The sequence below is a fragment of the Misgurnus anguillicaudatus genome, chromosome 15 (assembly GCF_027580225.2).
Source record: "Misgurnus anguillicaudatus chromosome 15, ASM2758022v2, whole genome shotgun sequence".
Taxonomy (NCBI): domain Eukaryota; kingdom Metazoa; phylum Chordata; class Actinopteri; order Cypriniformes; family Cobitidae; genus Misgurnus; species Misgurnus anguillicaudatus.
Window position 1 is genome coordinate 27,768,446 of NC_073351.2, and position 13,846 is coordinate 27,782,291.

At 36.4% G+C, this 13,846-nt stretch overlaps 1 protein-coding gene across 3 annotated transcripts in view; it reads right to left on the reverse strand.

Moving 5' to 3' along the window:
- Positions 1-1,362: 1,362 nt before the first annotated feature.
- The window catches only part of tbxas1 (thromboxane A synthase 1 (platelet)), an 87,372-nt gene continuing 74,888 nt past the window's right edge, over positions 1,363-13,846 (reverse strand). For all 3 annotated transcript variants that reach the window (XM_055174205.2, XM_055174203.2, XM_055174204.2), the window contains 4 exons: positions 3,674-3,762; positions 3,456-3,593; positions 1,642-1,804; positions 1,363-1,548 (listed from right to left, as the gene is read on the reverse strand). In XM_055174205.2, coding sequence (XP_055030180.2) covers positions 1,453-1,548; positions 1,642-1,804; positions 3,456-3,593; positions 3,674-3,762 — 486 coding nt within the window. In that variant the 3' untranslated portion in view covers positions 1,363-1,452. The remainder of the gene's footprint in view (positions 1,549-1,641; positions 1,805-3,455; positions 3,594-3,673; positions 3,763-13,846) is intronic.

Below are 13,846 nucleotides of genomic sequence, written 5' to 3' on the forward strand. Positions count from 1 at the left end.
CTGCAATGCAGTTAAATAAAGTACACTGCAAAAAAAAATTTTTAAGAAAAAATTTTCTTAGTATTTTTGTCTTGTTTTCAGTAAAAATATCTAAAAATTCTTAAATTAAGATGCGTTTTCTTGATGAGCAAAATGACCCAAGAAAATAAGTCTAGTTTTTAGACCAAAAATATCAAATTTAAGTGATTTTGTGCACAAAACAAGCAAAAAAATCTGCCAATGGGGTAAGCAAATGAATTTTTTTTAATTAAGTGTTTAAGAGAAATGTTCAAGATTTTTTTTACTTACCCCATTGGCAGATTCTTTGCTTGTCTCATGCAAAAAATCACCCAAATTTGAACTAGAATTTTTAGATATTTTTTACTGGAAACAAGAAAAAAATACTAAGAATACTAAAATATAATATATTTATAATACTAAGAAGTGTACATAATATAGCACTGCAAAAAATGACTTTCTTACTTAGTATTTTTGTCTTGTTTTCAGCAAAAATATCCAAAAATTCTTAAGATGTATTTTCTTGATGAGCAAACTGACCCAAGAAAATAAGTCTAGTTATTAGACAAAAAAAATTAAATTTAAGCAAAACAAGCAAAAAAATCTGCCACTGGAATAAGAACATTGTCTTGAATTAAGTGTTTATAAAAAAAGTAAACTACTTATTCTTATTTCATTGGCAGATTTTTTTTTTTTTGCTTGTTTTAAGCACTAATTTACTTAGTTTATATTTTTTGTCTAAACATTTTCCTAGGTCATTTTGCTTATCAAGAAAATACATCTTAATTTAAGAATGTTTTAGATACCTACTGAAAACAAGACAAATATAAGAAAGTCATTTTTGCAGTGAGCAGCATTATCCAAAATTTAAACCCTTTCTTTAAATTTCTATGTATAAATAAATGCAAATTTAAAACTTAATGTGTTCACCCTTTTGTTCCCTCTTAAAAAATATGTGTTTTTTATTGAACAACATACTGTTAATTGGAATTTAACCATAATTGAGGCACATGATCATTATCTTCAGTAACAAGTATGTCCATTATATGGACTAAAAAGAGGTCTGGTCATATGGTTATGGTTCTTTGCTACTGAATAAAATATGAATCAAAAGGCTATAATGTTACTGTAAATATGGTTTACTGTATATAAATATTTACAGTATTTAACATAACATTAGTTCATTGATCAATTTCTAAACTAAACCTTTGATGAAAACTGAAATTTGTGACCCTGCCTGTGAAAAATAGCTAAAGTCGTTTTTTTGTGATTTATTGTCTTCTACGTAAAATCATCCTACATAGTGTAAAATATAATATCTTAATATTGACTGAGTAACGTCATGTCATAGATTGAAGTGAAACCAATCTTTAAAATCAAACTTTAATGCTCCTAATCTCATAATCAGATTATCTTGGATTTTACAGACAGGGTCACATATGGCAATTGAAACTATTATGACTCATCCTCATAATGCTCTCTTTTGGTGATTTTGACAAAAATCCCATTCTTGGGTCCCAGGGTTGTGGTCGACTTTAACTCCAGAGGAACCTGTGTGACATTAAAGAAAGGAAAATATACAGTATACTGTAAATCTGTTTTCCTCATGTCTTCCGAATTTGTGGAAAGTTGTGGAAAACTAACCTTGGTGTCCTTACAAGAGACTACGTTGAATCTCCTAAATATGTGAACCAGAGCCATTTTAATCTCAAGCTGGGCAAGTCTCATGCCCACACAGCTGCGTGGCCCTGCTCCAAATGGCAGATACACAAACGGGTGCCGGCTGGCCTTGGCTTCGGGAGTAAATCTGAAACAAAGAAACTGAGTTAGTACAGTGCGAGGTGCACAAACAAAACGGCGTAGTAAAAATGATATGGAACATCCATAGAGAAAATGAGAAATATCAAAAGATGTTCTGTCAGGCAAAACAATGGCTGACAATAAAAAAAGGAAATGCCAAAATGCAAATAGATTTATTTTTATACAAAAAACAGTAGCAGTGTAACAGCTCTAGTAATCTTTAATCAGCCTAAGTACTGTTGGTACAGGTGAGTTACTGTAAATATCATCGACTATGTTCATAATAAAGCTTAGAATAGAGTACTGCTTATAACATATTTTAAATAAGAAATACACTGCAAAAAATGATTTTCAAGAAAAAATAAATCTTAGTAATTTTGTCTTGTTTTCAGGACCAATATCTAAAAATTCTAAAATTAAGATGCTTTTTCTTGATGAGCAAAACGACCCAAGAAAATAAGTGTAGTTTTTAGACCCAAAATATCAAATTTAAGTGATTTTGTGCATAAAACAAGCAAATGGGGTAAGCACATTTTTCTTGAATTTAGTGTTTAAGAAAAATGTTTCAGATTTTTTTGCTTACCCCATTGGCATATTTTTTTGCTTGTTTTATGCACAAAATCACTTAAATGTGATATTTTTGGTCTAAAGACTAGACTTTTTTCTTGGGTCGACTTTGTTACTTGGTATTTTTTTCTTGTTTTTAAAATATCTAAAAATTCTTAAGACTTAAGATGTATTTTCTTGATGAGCAAAATGACCTAGGAAAATAAGTGTAGTTTTTAGACAAAAAATATAAACTTTAAGTAAATTAGTGCTTAAAACAAGCAACAAAAAAATCTGCCATGGAATAAAAACATTTTTCTTGAAATAAGTTTACGTTTTTCATAAACACTTAATTCAAGAAATGTTTTCTTATTCCATTGGCAGAATTTTTTCCTTGTTTTAAGCACAAATTCACTTAAAGTTTATATTTTTTGTCTAAAAACTACATTTATTTTCCTAGGTCATTTTGCTCATCAAGAAAATACATCTTAACTGTTTCCCCGCCATTGAAGAGATATCTCGTCAATTAAGAGAAAACGCTTCCCCGCCAATGACGAGATATTCCGTCTTTCCGCAATACCGCTTTTATCCACCAGGTGGCGCACTTCCGCAACTTATACAACCCGGAAGTATTGCCCTCTGACAAGCTGCTGCATGTCCGTGTCTGTTTTAAAGATCGCTCTGAATGGGAACTTTATCAAAAGTCCGTCACAAAAATGGAATTATCTCTGCTTTTTGCTCAAAATGTGGTGTTTTTGCAGAAACCTACCCATATTCAAAAGCTGATTACAAAAGAAGAACTCAAGGTAGGATGAAACGGTTTTTTTGTTTGAAAGCAGAGGGTCTGTTCTTTCATTTGGTATATTGTATTTATATATCTGAAGAAGAACATTTTCTGGAAGGCATTAAACTTTGGTGAAAATCATGAAAAACGCTGGCGCTGGCTGGCAACTTTTTAAAAAAATGCTGGCGGTGAAAGAGTTAATGTAAGAATTTTTAGATATTTTTACTGAAAACAAGACAAAAATACTGAATAAGAAAGTCATTTTTTTGCAGTGTAAGACAGTAAATGAACAAACAGAGATTTTTTTTTACAAACAGAGATTATTCACCTCTCCGGTATGAATTTCTCTGGTTCAGGCCAATGCTCTGGATCGTAGTGAAGGAAACCTGCAGGGATTTCCAAGGATCCTCCTTTAGGTAACAACTGACCATTTATCACACAGTCTTGCTCGATTTCACGGGCGTATCTGTGATGACAAAAGTACTCTGAGAATAATTTCCTTGCAATTCCTGTGAAATGTGTTTAATCAGAGTTAAACAGACATACCTGAACGCAGGTGGGTAGAGTCGGAGTGCTTCACATATGACCATGTCTACATACTTCAGCTCTTGGATGTTTGTGTAGTCAGCTGTTTCCTATAAGAACAAATAATACCATTAAGCTATAAACACCAAAACACGAATTTCTGCAGTGACGACCTATGACCAGTAGATGGAGGCACAGCAGCATATTGATGTGAATTCGTAAAAGCTAGACAACACTATGACCGTTTCTCAATTCGAAGGCTGCAGCCTGCGGTGGACTCATATGCAGGCTGTATACGTCATCAAGCCTGCTTTATTTAAGTTACCTGAGCAATAAATTTGCAAGTCATAAGCAAAATACTAATAACTAAGAATAATAGTCAACTTTACAATTGTTAATATTCTAAAATAAGACCGTGTTGATGACGTATGCAGCCTAGAAATGCGACTTCCGGAGGCCTTCGGATTGAGAAACGGCCTATGATATTTACTCGATTGTGACCCTGCCTGTAAAAACCCAAATGAATCAATTATCCTACAGAATGTACAAATATAACCTTGATGTATTTAATATTGACTGAAGGTCATGTCAAAAGATTGAAATCAATGAGTGAAATGCTCCTCATCCCATAATTCGATTATGAGACTTCAGCTTTGTCTAAAAACCATTTAAACCCAGAAGGCAGGGTTGAGCAATGTATTACTGCATGGCTCTGTAAAAACACATAGGTCAGATGGTGAGCACGCGCCCCTGCAGTTTTACCCACATCCTGTGTCTCAGAGCCCCCAGACATTTATAATGTGGCTATAACAACGAGCATCCGTTAAGGAAATAAAAAGATGCAGCAGGGTGAAAGAGGGGCACTGCCCCCTCCCACCCGCCCTTCTATTGTCTGGCTGTACTGTCACTTCTCATTGGGCATCAGTTTGGTTTTAGTGTGGAGTGATGTGACTAACTGTGATAAAAGAGCTTTGTTTGACTAAGGCGCGCGAGGAGGTTGTGAATGATAGTGTGCGGCGGGTAGGCTATTTAATATTCAACAACTTTGCGACATTTTATAGAATTAAACATTTTTACACTGTAATTTGCACGAGGTTGGTATTTTGGCTAAATCTTTTGTAAATAGTGCATTTTATTAAATAAATCTTTATCTATAAAATATTGTACCACAATCGTGAGCATCCATTCAGGTTGTAGCGGTATTTAGAAGTTCAGACAGACGGCAGCGTTCGGTTTTTGCGAGAAGGGATAAAGCTACGGCCGAAATCTTGTGAAATCTCGCCGGTTAAGCGCTGTTTTATCCTACCCAACATCTCGCGAGATTTGGCTGTAGCTGTATCCCTTCTAGCCAGAGCCAGAACGCAGCTTTTCCGTGAGTGGGCGTGGTTTTAGCGCTGAAAGCGGGCAAGCCCCCAGCGTTTGAGAGCAGAGAATCCTGCCTGTATCCAACAGTTTTTCCAAGATTTTGATAACTTTTGTTATTTATTTGTTTTTAATCAAATTTTTCTGTGGTGTCACAAACTGAAAAAACATTTAATATCGGACAAAGATTAATACATTCTGAAAAACGACAGAACGAATCTGTTAAAAACAACACATTTGTGTTGATTCTGGGACAACACACTAAAATGCGTTGTCCCAGAATCCACCCATCTCTGTGTTATAATTGAAACAACACATTTTGTGTTACTTTAACACAACTTGTGTTATATTTTAACACAAAATCAACACAAAATGACTCATGATGTGTTAAAAGCTTAACCCACAAAGATGTGTAAAAAATTAACACATCCTTTCTAAGAGTGTATATTGCTCATTGTTAGTTCATTTTATCTAATGCATTTATTAATATTAACAAATACAACAACAAAGTTTTACCAGTGTATTTAAATATTTATCTATCCCCCACGAATCTACAATCCAATCCATTGGATTGCTTCCAGTGACATTTGTTTCGAAGCAGAAGAGGAATCTTTGATTCGGCTGGCACGGCTCTACGTTATTTCAATAATGTTTCAGTGAAATGTGAAGAATTTGCCAAATCTCAACCGAAAGGACAGACCCCTGTCTCTGTTTATCCCCGAATCACAGCCTGGAGTACGACTAAATTTAACTCTATTGAATACATATTGATGCTTGCACAAAGCAAGGTCAGACAGCCCTGCAGTCAAGTTAACCAGAGTTTGGTGTCTCGGTTGATTCTCCTTGTTTAATCTCTCCATGCTTTCATCAGACAAATCAAACGAAAGCCCGGTGCAAAGATTCTCAGTAACATACGGTAAAGTTTTCCCATGTAATGCATCCATGATACCTTTCTGTATACAGCATCATAACAGATGAGTTTTGCTTAAATGCTGCCATAATTAATGACTGTGATCAAAGTCTGCCAGCAATCTTGGCACAAAGTGATACGCAGCATGCTTCACAAAGCACATTAAAGGATAACTTCAGGCTGTCTTTATACCACAATAGGATAAGGGAGTTATATGTAATATTATAACCAAAGAGGAAAAGCAGAGTAGAAAGGTTTACAGTGGCAACACATTGGGTCCTGGTGAAGAAACAAGACAAATATGATACAGTATGAACGTACAGTATCACCTTACCCTTTAAACATGTTGTTTATTGCCCCTCTTTATAGATCATCATAAACTTATAAAAAATATAAGCGTTTCTAAATTCTATTCTGATTTTAATTGCAGATTTGCTTGTTCTTATACCTCAACAACAAACACGCTCTGCTGTGCAAGTACCCTAATGCATTCTCATTAAGTCAAAATAAATTCACTTAAAAAGTAACAGAGCATATCATTAAAATCCAAAGGCCTGTACCGTTTGAATTAATAAAACAAGAAACGCGCTCTCCACGGGAATGCTTTGACCTAAAAATACTCAAACGTTTCCTTCAAATTTATTTCAAGGGAGACAAAAAAGCCTCGCCGTGTTCAAAGGAGCACGGCGCTAAAACAACTCATTTCCCTGCATATTTCTGTGCCCCTTGGTATTAATATCAGCCTCTTTTCAGAAAATGAGATTCATTTCTCCGGCGCGAGGGTGTATGAGTGCTCGCAGGCCTCGGAGCAGAGGCAGCCTGCCTCACCGTTACCCATAAATGTGTTTCTCCCTTCATTCATGTCAAGCGAGAGACAGCCAATCAATCTCTTCTTGAATTTTAAACATTTAACCTTCTGTTTACGGCTGGTTGCCCATCATTCTGTATGTGTGAATGAGTACTGTATGTGAGAACTGAAATACTTCACAAAAAATAAATTTTGTTCCTATTCACCATTTCTTTGTTCCAATAATCACATTCGCTTTCTAAATGTAGACCCCTACAGTTTTATGGGAAAGTGCGAGTGGGATGGTTGTAAACAGCTAATATTGCACCTTATCTCATCCGTCCCTTTAGGGTTTGCACAGAGACGCTTATGTATTGTTACCGATAGTGATGGACGCACGCATGTTCAAACCGGAGATGGCTCAAGGGTGCTGTTTGTGTACAAACACAATGAGTGTCATCTTGCATTGTCTTCTGATAACATAAAACAGAGGCAGATAGGCTGCAGGACTCATTGGGTTTCTGATACTAATAGGTGACTCAATTCCTATTCTTATATTCCTCATTCATATGTGGAAATAAACAACATGAAATTGATAGATGGATAGATATTCCTGTGTCATGACGTCAACTCGTACGTCATTGAAAAGTGATGTTGGCAATTGACGTAAACTCAGGTGGACACCACCCACGATCACATGACTTTAGTGGAGTAATTTCTATTTTCTAATTTCATTTCTATTTTATTCTCCCTTTTCTTTCTTTCTTTTTTTCCCTCACGTGTATTGTAATGAAATTTGTTATTATGTTGATTTTTATGTAATTAGATGCTCAGATAAACTAAAAAAAGAAAAAAAAAAGAAAATCTAATGCTGACATTTTATGTCGTGTTACAGAAATAAAGTTAAATAATCCTGTATATGAACCTTGTATAATCATTTTGTCTGTGTCCACTGCATATCGTGCCGTTTACTTCCTCTGTGGCTCAAGCTTGAAACCTTGAATTGTTTCGCCAACTGTTTAGTGTAAATGTAGATATCAGATAAGATTTGCTTTAAAAAGGTGATTTAAGCAGGTTGTCAATAAAAACTAATATAGTCAAAAATCGGATTTGGGCATCATGACTTGCAGTGTAAATGCAGCCATAATGGACCCATAGATGCTTGACCCCTTTTATGTGATTTCATAACATTTTTAACTCTTTCCCCACCATTGACCCGTTATCTCGTCATTTGCATGAAAAAAATAAACATGTTCCTGGTGAGTTTTATGTTAATCTGTAATACTGCGATATCCACTAGATGGCACTCATTTCCCAATTTATAAAAAAATGAAGCAAAACAATTATTTACTAATTTTAAACTCTGTGTATGTTTTGATAATCGTTCTGAATCTGATCTCTAACAAAATTCTTTCACAAAAATGCAATTATTTCAGCTTTTTGCTTTTTTTTTTTTTAAAGAAAAACACCCATATTTAAGAGTTTATAAGCAGAGAAAAAAAAAATATACTGCAAAAAATTATTTTCAAGAAAAAAAATTCTTAGTATTTATGTCTTGTTTTCAGTAAAAATATCCAAAAATTCCCAAATTAAAATGCCTTCTCTTGATGAGCAAAACGACCCAAGAAAACAAGTCTAGTTTTTAGACCAAAAATATCAAACCCAAGTGACTTTGTGCATAAAACAAGCAACAACAAAAAATCTGCCAATGGGGTAAACAAAACAATCTTGAACATTTTTCTTAAACACGTAATTCAAGAAAAATTCAAGAAAAATTTGCTTACCCCATTGGCAGATTTTTTTTGCTTGTTTTATGCACTATATATATATATATATATATATAAATTCCGTTTTTAACAATTTTGTCAAATCATGTTTATTATTATGTTATCATGTTATTATTTTGTTTTATGGTGCTACTTAGCTATATTTTTTAAAGGCGGAGGGCACAATGTTTGAAAGCCAATGTTGATATTTGAAATCACCTAAAAAACACGCCCCTACCCCAATAGAATCTGGACCTTCTTTTAAAAGACCCGCCCCACACAGACGCAACCCGGCAAGGATGTAGTTTAGTAGACACGCTCCTTACTGCTGATTGGCTAGAAGTGTGTTTTGGTAGTCGGCCCGTCTCCTTTTCCAAAGCGTTTTTCAAACATTGTGCACTCCGCCTTTAAGTATCAAGGTTTAAATCAAAACAAACCAACAGCAGTTCAACTGATATTAATTAAAATGCACAACCAAAAAAACAAGATTTCTGAAAAATTAAAAAAACGGAGTTATCTCGTTTTGCAACGAAACTCTTCATATATATATATATATATATATATATATATATATATATATATATATATATATATATATATATATATATATATATATATATATATATATATATATATATATAAAATTATTATACACAGTGCACACACATATATTTAAATAAAAACTTTAATTTTGCAAACTAGAAATTAGTCGCGATTAATTGTTATGCAGCCCTACTTTCATTTTCCTGGAAGGCATTTTGTGAAACATTTGTGAAAATCACAAAAAATGCTGGCGGGCAACTTTAAAAAAAGAAATGCTGGCGGAGAATGAGTTAAACATTAAAAATAAAGATGTATACAATATATTTACATTATTTATGTAAATCGTGGTAAGATAAAACGTTTAAAGCCTTTGTAAACTGTTGGAAATGCATAAATGCTGCTATCGCTGTCTTTTAAAGGCAACAAGCCACTCGTGTCGTGATTATGCAGAACAGTGATTTTACCAAGATTAAAAGTGGTTTTAAACAATGTTAAACATCTTTAACATGATAAATTCACTGTAATGCATGCCTTCTGTCAGCTGATTTCTAGCAGAAGGATGGTAAATTGTAAGTAGAGACTTATTTATAATCTTAATTTTAAACCTTGATTTGAAGTAACTTAATTTATTCAAAACAAACATTTTTTTTTAAAGAAAATGACCACCTATTGTCAGGTTACAATTGCAAATTGTAAAACTCCAGAATCAACACTTCTAGCTTTTTCGAGGCTTCAAATCAGCCCTCCGCTGTGACTTTTTCCTTGGCCAAATGGTTAATTAGGGAAGCTAATTGTAGGAAGTGTCACAGTCATTGATTGTGCTCTTATCAACTGAAGACAGCCTATGTCAGAAGACTGTGGGTCGGCTCTATAAACCATACAGGCCTGACCAGTGTCTGAACCAATGAACGAGGGACACACAATGGCAAACTAATTAAAAATGCCTAATTAAAATCACCTGAGCAGAAAATCAATACTTTGTCATGGTCTGAATAGTTGATGGAGGGAAATTTGCGCCATCGTGAGTCAAAAGGCCCCTATAGGCAGAGACACGTTTTTAAAGTGGCCGGTGTCGAAATGAACATGAAATTGATTTGCAATTCTCTTTACTCCTGTAAGGGAGACTCAATATAGACCGAAAAAATAATGTTGGATGGGACTTGAATTTATCGACTGGGAACTGATTGGTTCATTAAAAGTGAGCTGTCCATCCCAGTATGCAACTTTGGAAATAATTGTGATAGTCTACTGCCTTTCCGACACAAGACTGAAACACTTTTGAAGAGGTGTTTGGATGGGAGGTGGAGGCTGAAATTCACACACGAGAATCTCTACCCATCACAACGGTAGACCATTTTGTTAGCACCAAAATCATGTGTAAATTGAAAAATGATGAAAGCATCTGCTTAATGCATAAATGTAAATGTTTAGGAGATCTGATACTAAAAATATCCAATCTAAATGGGTGTGTTGTGCAGAGACTCTCATCTCAGTTTCATCTCATCTTCCATCCACCCTCACCCACAATGATGGGCCTCCATCAAAACTGCACACTAACCCGCGGCCTCATTACGCTTCCGGCTTTTGCCGCCCATTCGGCTAGGCCGTGAACTCGCCGCGCGTCTCATCCATGTGCCTGACGCTCATTATGTTCTTCACATGGCTGTGCCGTGTGCCTGCGATAGAGCTATTATGGCCCAGCGCTGCCTTTGGGATTTAACACAACCCCAACCTCACAGACCCCAACACCTTTTATTCAATTTGACTGGATGCGAAGGAAAATACAGCGGTAATGGACAATCAAATGACAGGTCATGAGACTCCCCGCCGCAAAAGCAATTATGAGAGTTTTGGCCATCATGATTCTGCTAGATAGTGCAGCTAAAATGCTCATTACGGTGGATGCAGCTCGGCACGGTTTCGCTCACCTTTGCCTTCGCCAGACAGGAATGCTTACCTTCACTTATTAAGCAAGCGCAGCCGTCTATTAAATTATTCCCTGTTTCCAGGAAATAAAGATTTAGTCTGTGCTCATTGTGGATGATATACGGGCAGGAATAAAAACACACTCGCTAACCGCTAAATTTAAAATAAAATGGGCTTTGGCAATAAATACTCACTAGTGGTCGGTTTGTTGGAGAGTCTTTCTGCAACATACAGTAGTAAAAGGTTTGGGACAAAATTCACAAATGATCCACTTACAAAGCCTTATACTTATCTATACTATAAACAAGTTGGTTCAACTTAAAGTAAGTCACCTGATTGCTTTGATGATTTTTGCACAACTAATATTTTTAAGTTGAATAAACTCAGAAAAATATATATTTTAAAGGTCACAAGACGTTTTTAAGATGTTAAATCTATCTATCTATCCATCTCTCTCTCTCTCTCTCTCTCTCTCTCTCTCTCTCTCTCTCTCTCTCTCTCTCTCTATATATATATATATATATATATATATATCTATCTATCTATCTATCTATCTATCTATCTATCTATCTATCTATCTATCTATCTATCTATCTATCTATCTATCTGTTTCTTTATCCATCCCTCCATCTCTCTCATCTATCCATCCATCCATCTCTCTCTCTATCCATCCATGATCTCTCTCTATCCATCATCTCTCTCTCTCTATCTATCCATCTCTCTCTATCCATCCATCTCTCTCTCTCTTTCTCTCTCTCTATCAATCCACCTCTCTCTCTTTCCATCCATCCATCCATCCATCCATATCCATCCATCCATCCATCCATCCATCTCTCTCTATTTATCCATCCATCCATCTCTCTCTATCCATCCATCCATCCATCTCTCTCTCTATCCATCCATCCATCCATCTCTCTTTATCCATCCATCCATCTCTCTCTATCCATCCATCCATCCACCTCTCTCTTTATCCATCTATCCATCCATTCATCCATCCATCTCTCTCTATCCATCATCCATCCATCCATCCATCTCTCTCTCTCTATCCATACATTCATCCATCCACCTCTCTCTCTATCCATCCATATGTTCATCCATATCTCTCTATCCATTCATTCATTCATTCATCCATCCATCCATCCATCTCTCTATATCCATCCATCCATCCATGTCTCTCTCTATCCATCCATCCATCCATCTCTCTCTAGCCATCCATCCATCATCTCTCTCAATCCATCCTTCTCTATCCATCCATCCATCCATCCATCCATCCATCTATCTCTCTCTATCCATCCATCCATCCATCCATCCATCTCTCTCTATCCATCCATATCTCTCTCTCTCTATCCATCTCTTTCTCTCGCTCTTTCGCTCTATCCATCATCTCTCTCTCTTTCTCTCTCTCTATCCATCCATCCATCCATCCATCTCTCTCTATCTATCCATCCATCCATCTCTCTCTTTCTATATCCATCATCTCTCTTTCACTATATTCATCCATCCATCTCTCTGTATCCATCCATCCATCTATCTCTCTCTCTATCCATCCATCCATCTCTCTCTATCCATACATCATCTCTCTCAATCCATCCTTCTGTATCCATCTCTCTCTATCCATCCATCCATCCATCATCCATGTCTCTCTCTATCCATCCATCCATCCATCATCTCTCTCAATCCATCCTTCATCCATCCATCCATCCATCCATCCATCCATCTATCTCTCTCTATCCATCCATCCATCCATCCATCCATCCATCCATCCATTTCTCTCTATCCATCCATATCTCTCTCTCTATCCATCCTTCTTTATCCATCTCTCTCTATCCATCCATCCATCCATCCATCCATCATCCATGTCTCTCTCTATCCATCATCCATCCATCCATCTATCCATCCATCATCTCTCTCAATCCATCCTTCATCCATCCATCCATCCATCCATCTCTCTCTCTCTATCCATCCATCCATCCATCCATCCATCCATTTCTCTCTATCCATCTCTCTCTCTCTCTATCCATCTCTTTCTCTCGCTCTTTCGCTCTATCCATCATCTCTCTCTCTTTCTCTCTCTCTATCCATCCATCCATCCATCCATCTCTCTCTCTATATCCATCATCTCTCTTTCACTATATTCATTCATCCATCTCTCTGTATCCATCCATCCATCTCTCTCTCTCCATCCATCCATCCATCCATCCATCCATCTCTCTCAATCCATCCTTCTGTATCCATCTCTCTCTATCCATCCATCCATCCATCCATCCATCTCTCTCTCTCTCTCTCTCTCTATCCATCATCTCTCTCTCTCTCTCTATTCATCCATCCATCTATCTCTATCCATCCATCCATTCATCTCTCTCTCTATCCATCCATCCATCCATCCATCCATCCATCTCTCTCTATCCATCCATCATCTCTCTCTATCCATCCATCCCTCTCTCTCTATCCATCTCTCTATCAAGCCAGACAAATAATAAAACCTATTTTTCACTGTCACCATATCTCCATATCCCCCGTGAGTCAAACCGACGGTGTTTCTCAAACAATGGCAGACCTCCGATCTCTGTTGACATTTGACGCACACACGTCAGGTTGAGGTTCAACCGACTGACTGTGAATTTGTTATGGTTGTTTAAAATCAGTCACATTACAAGTCTCCTTCCTCCCTGTCCCAAAGGTCCTTACATATTCTCCAGCCCTTTAACAGTGGCAGCGGTGGTTTGATGACTCCATCTGCCCCGTTTCACTGCACATGGGAAGGAGATCGAAACGGCCGGCACAAAGACTAAATAACAAACAGGGGAGTCGTATACCTCCTTCCACAGTATCAACATCATAACAACACGATGGGAGCATCTGTTCAGAGAAAACTTTATGAAATTGCCTCTATATTCTAC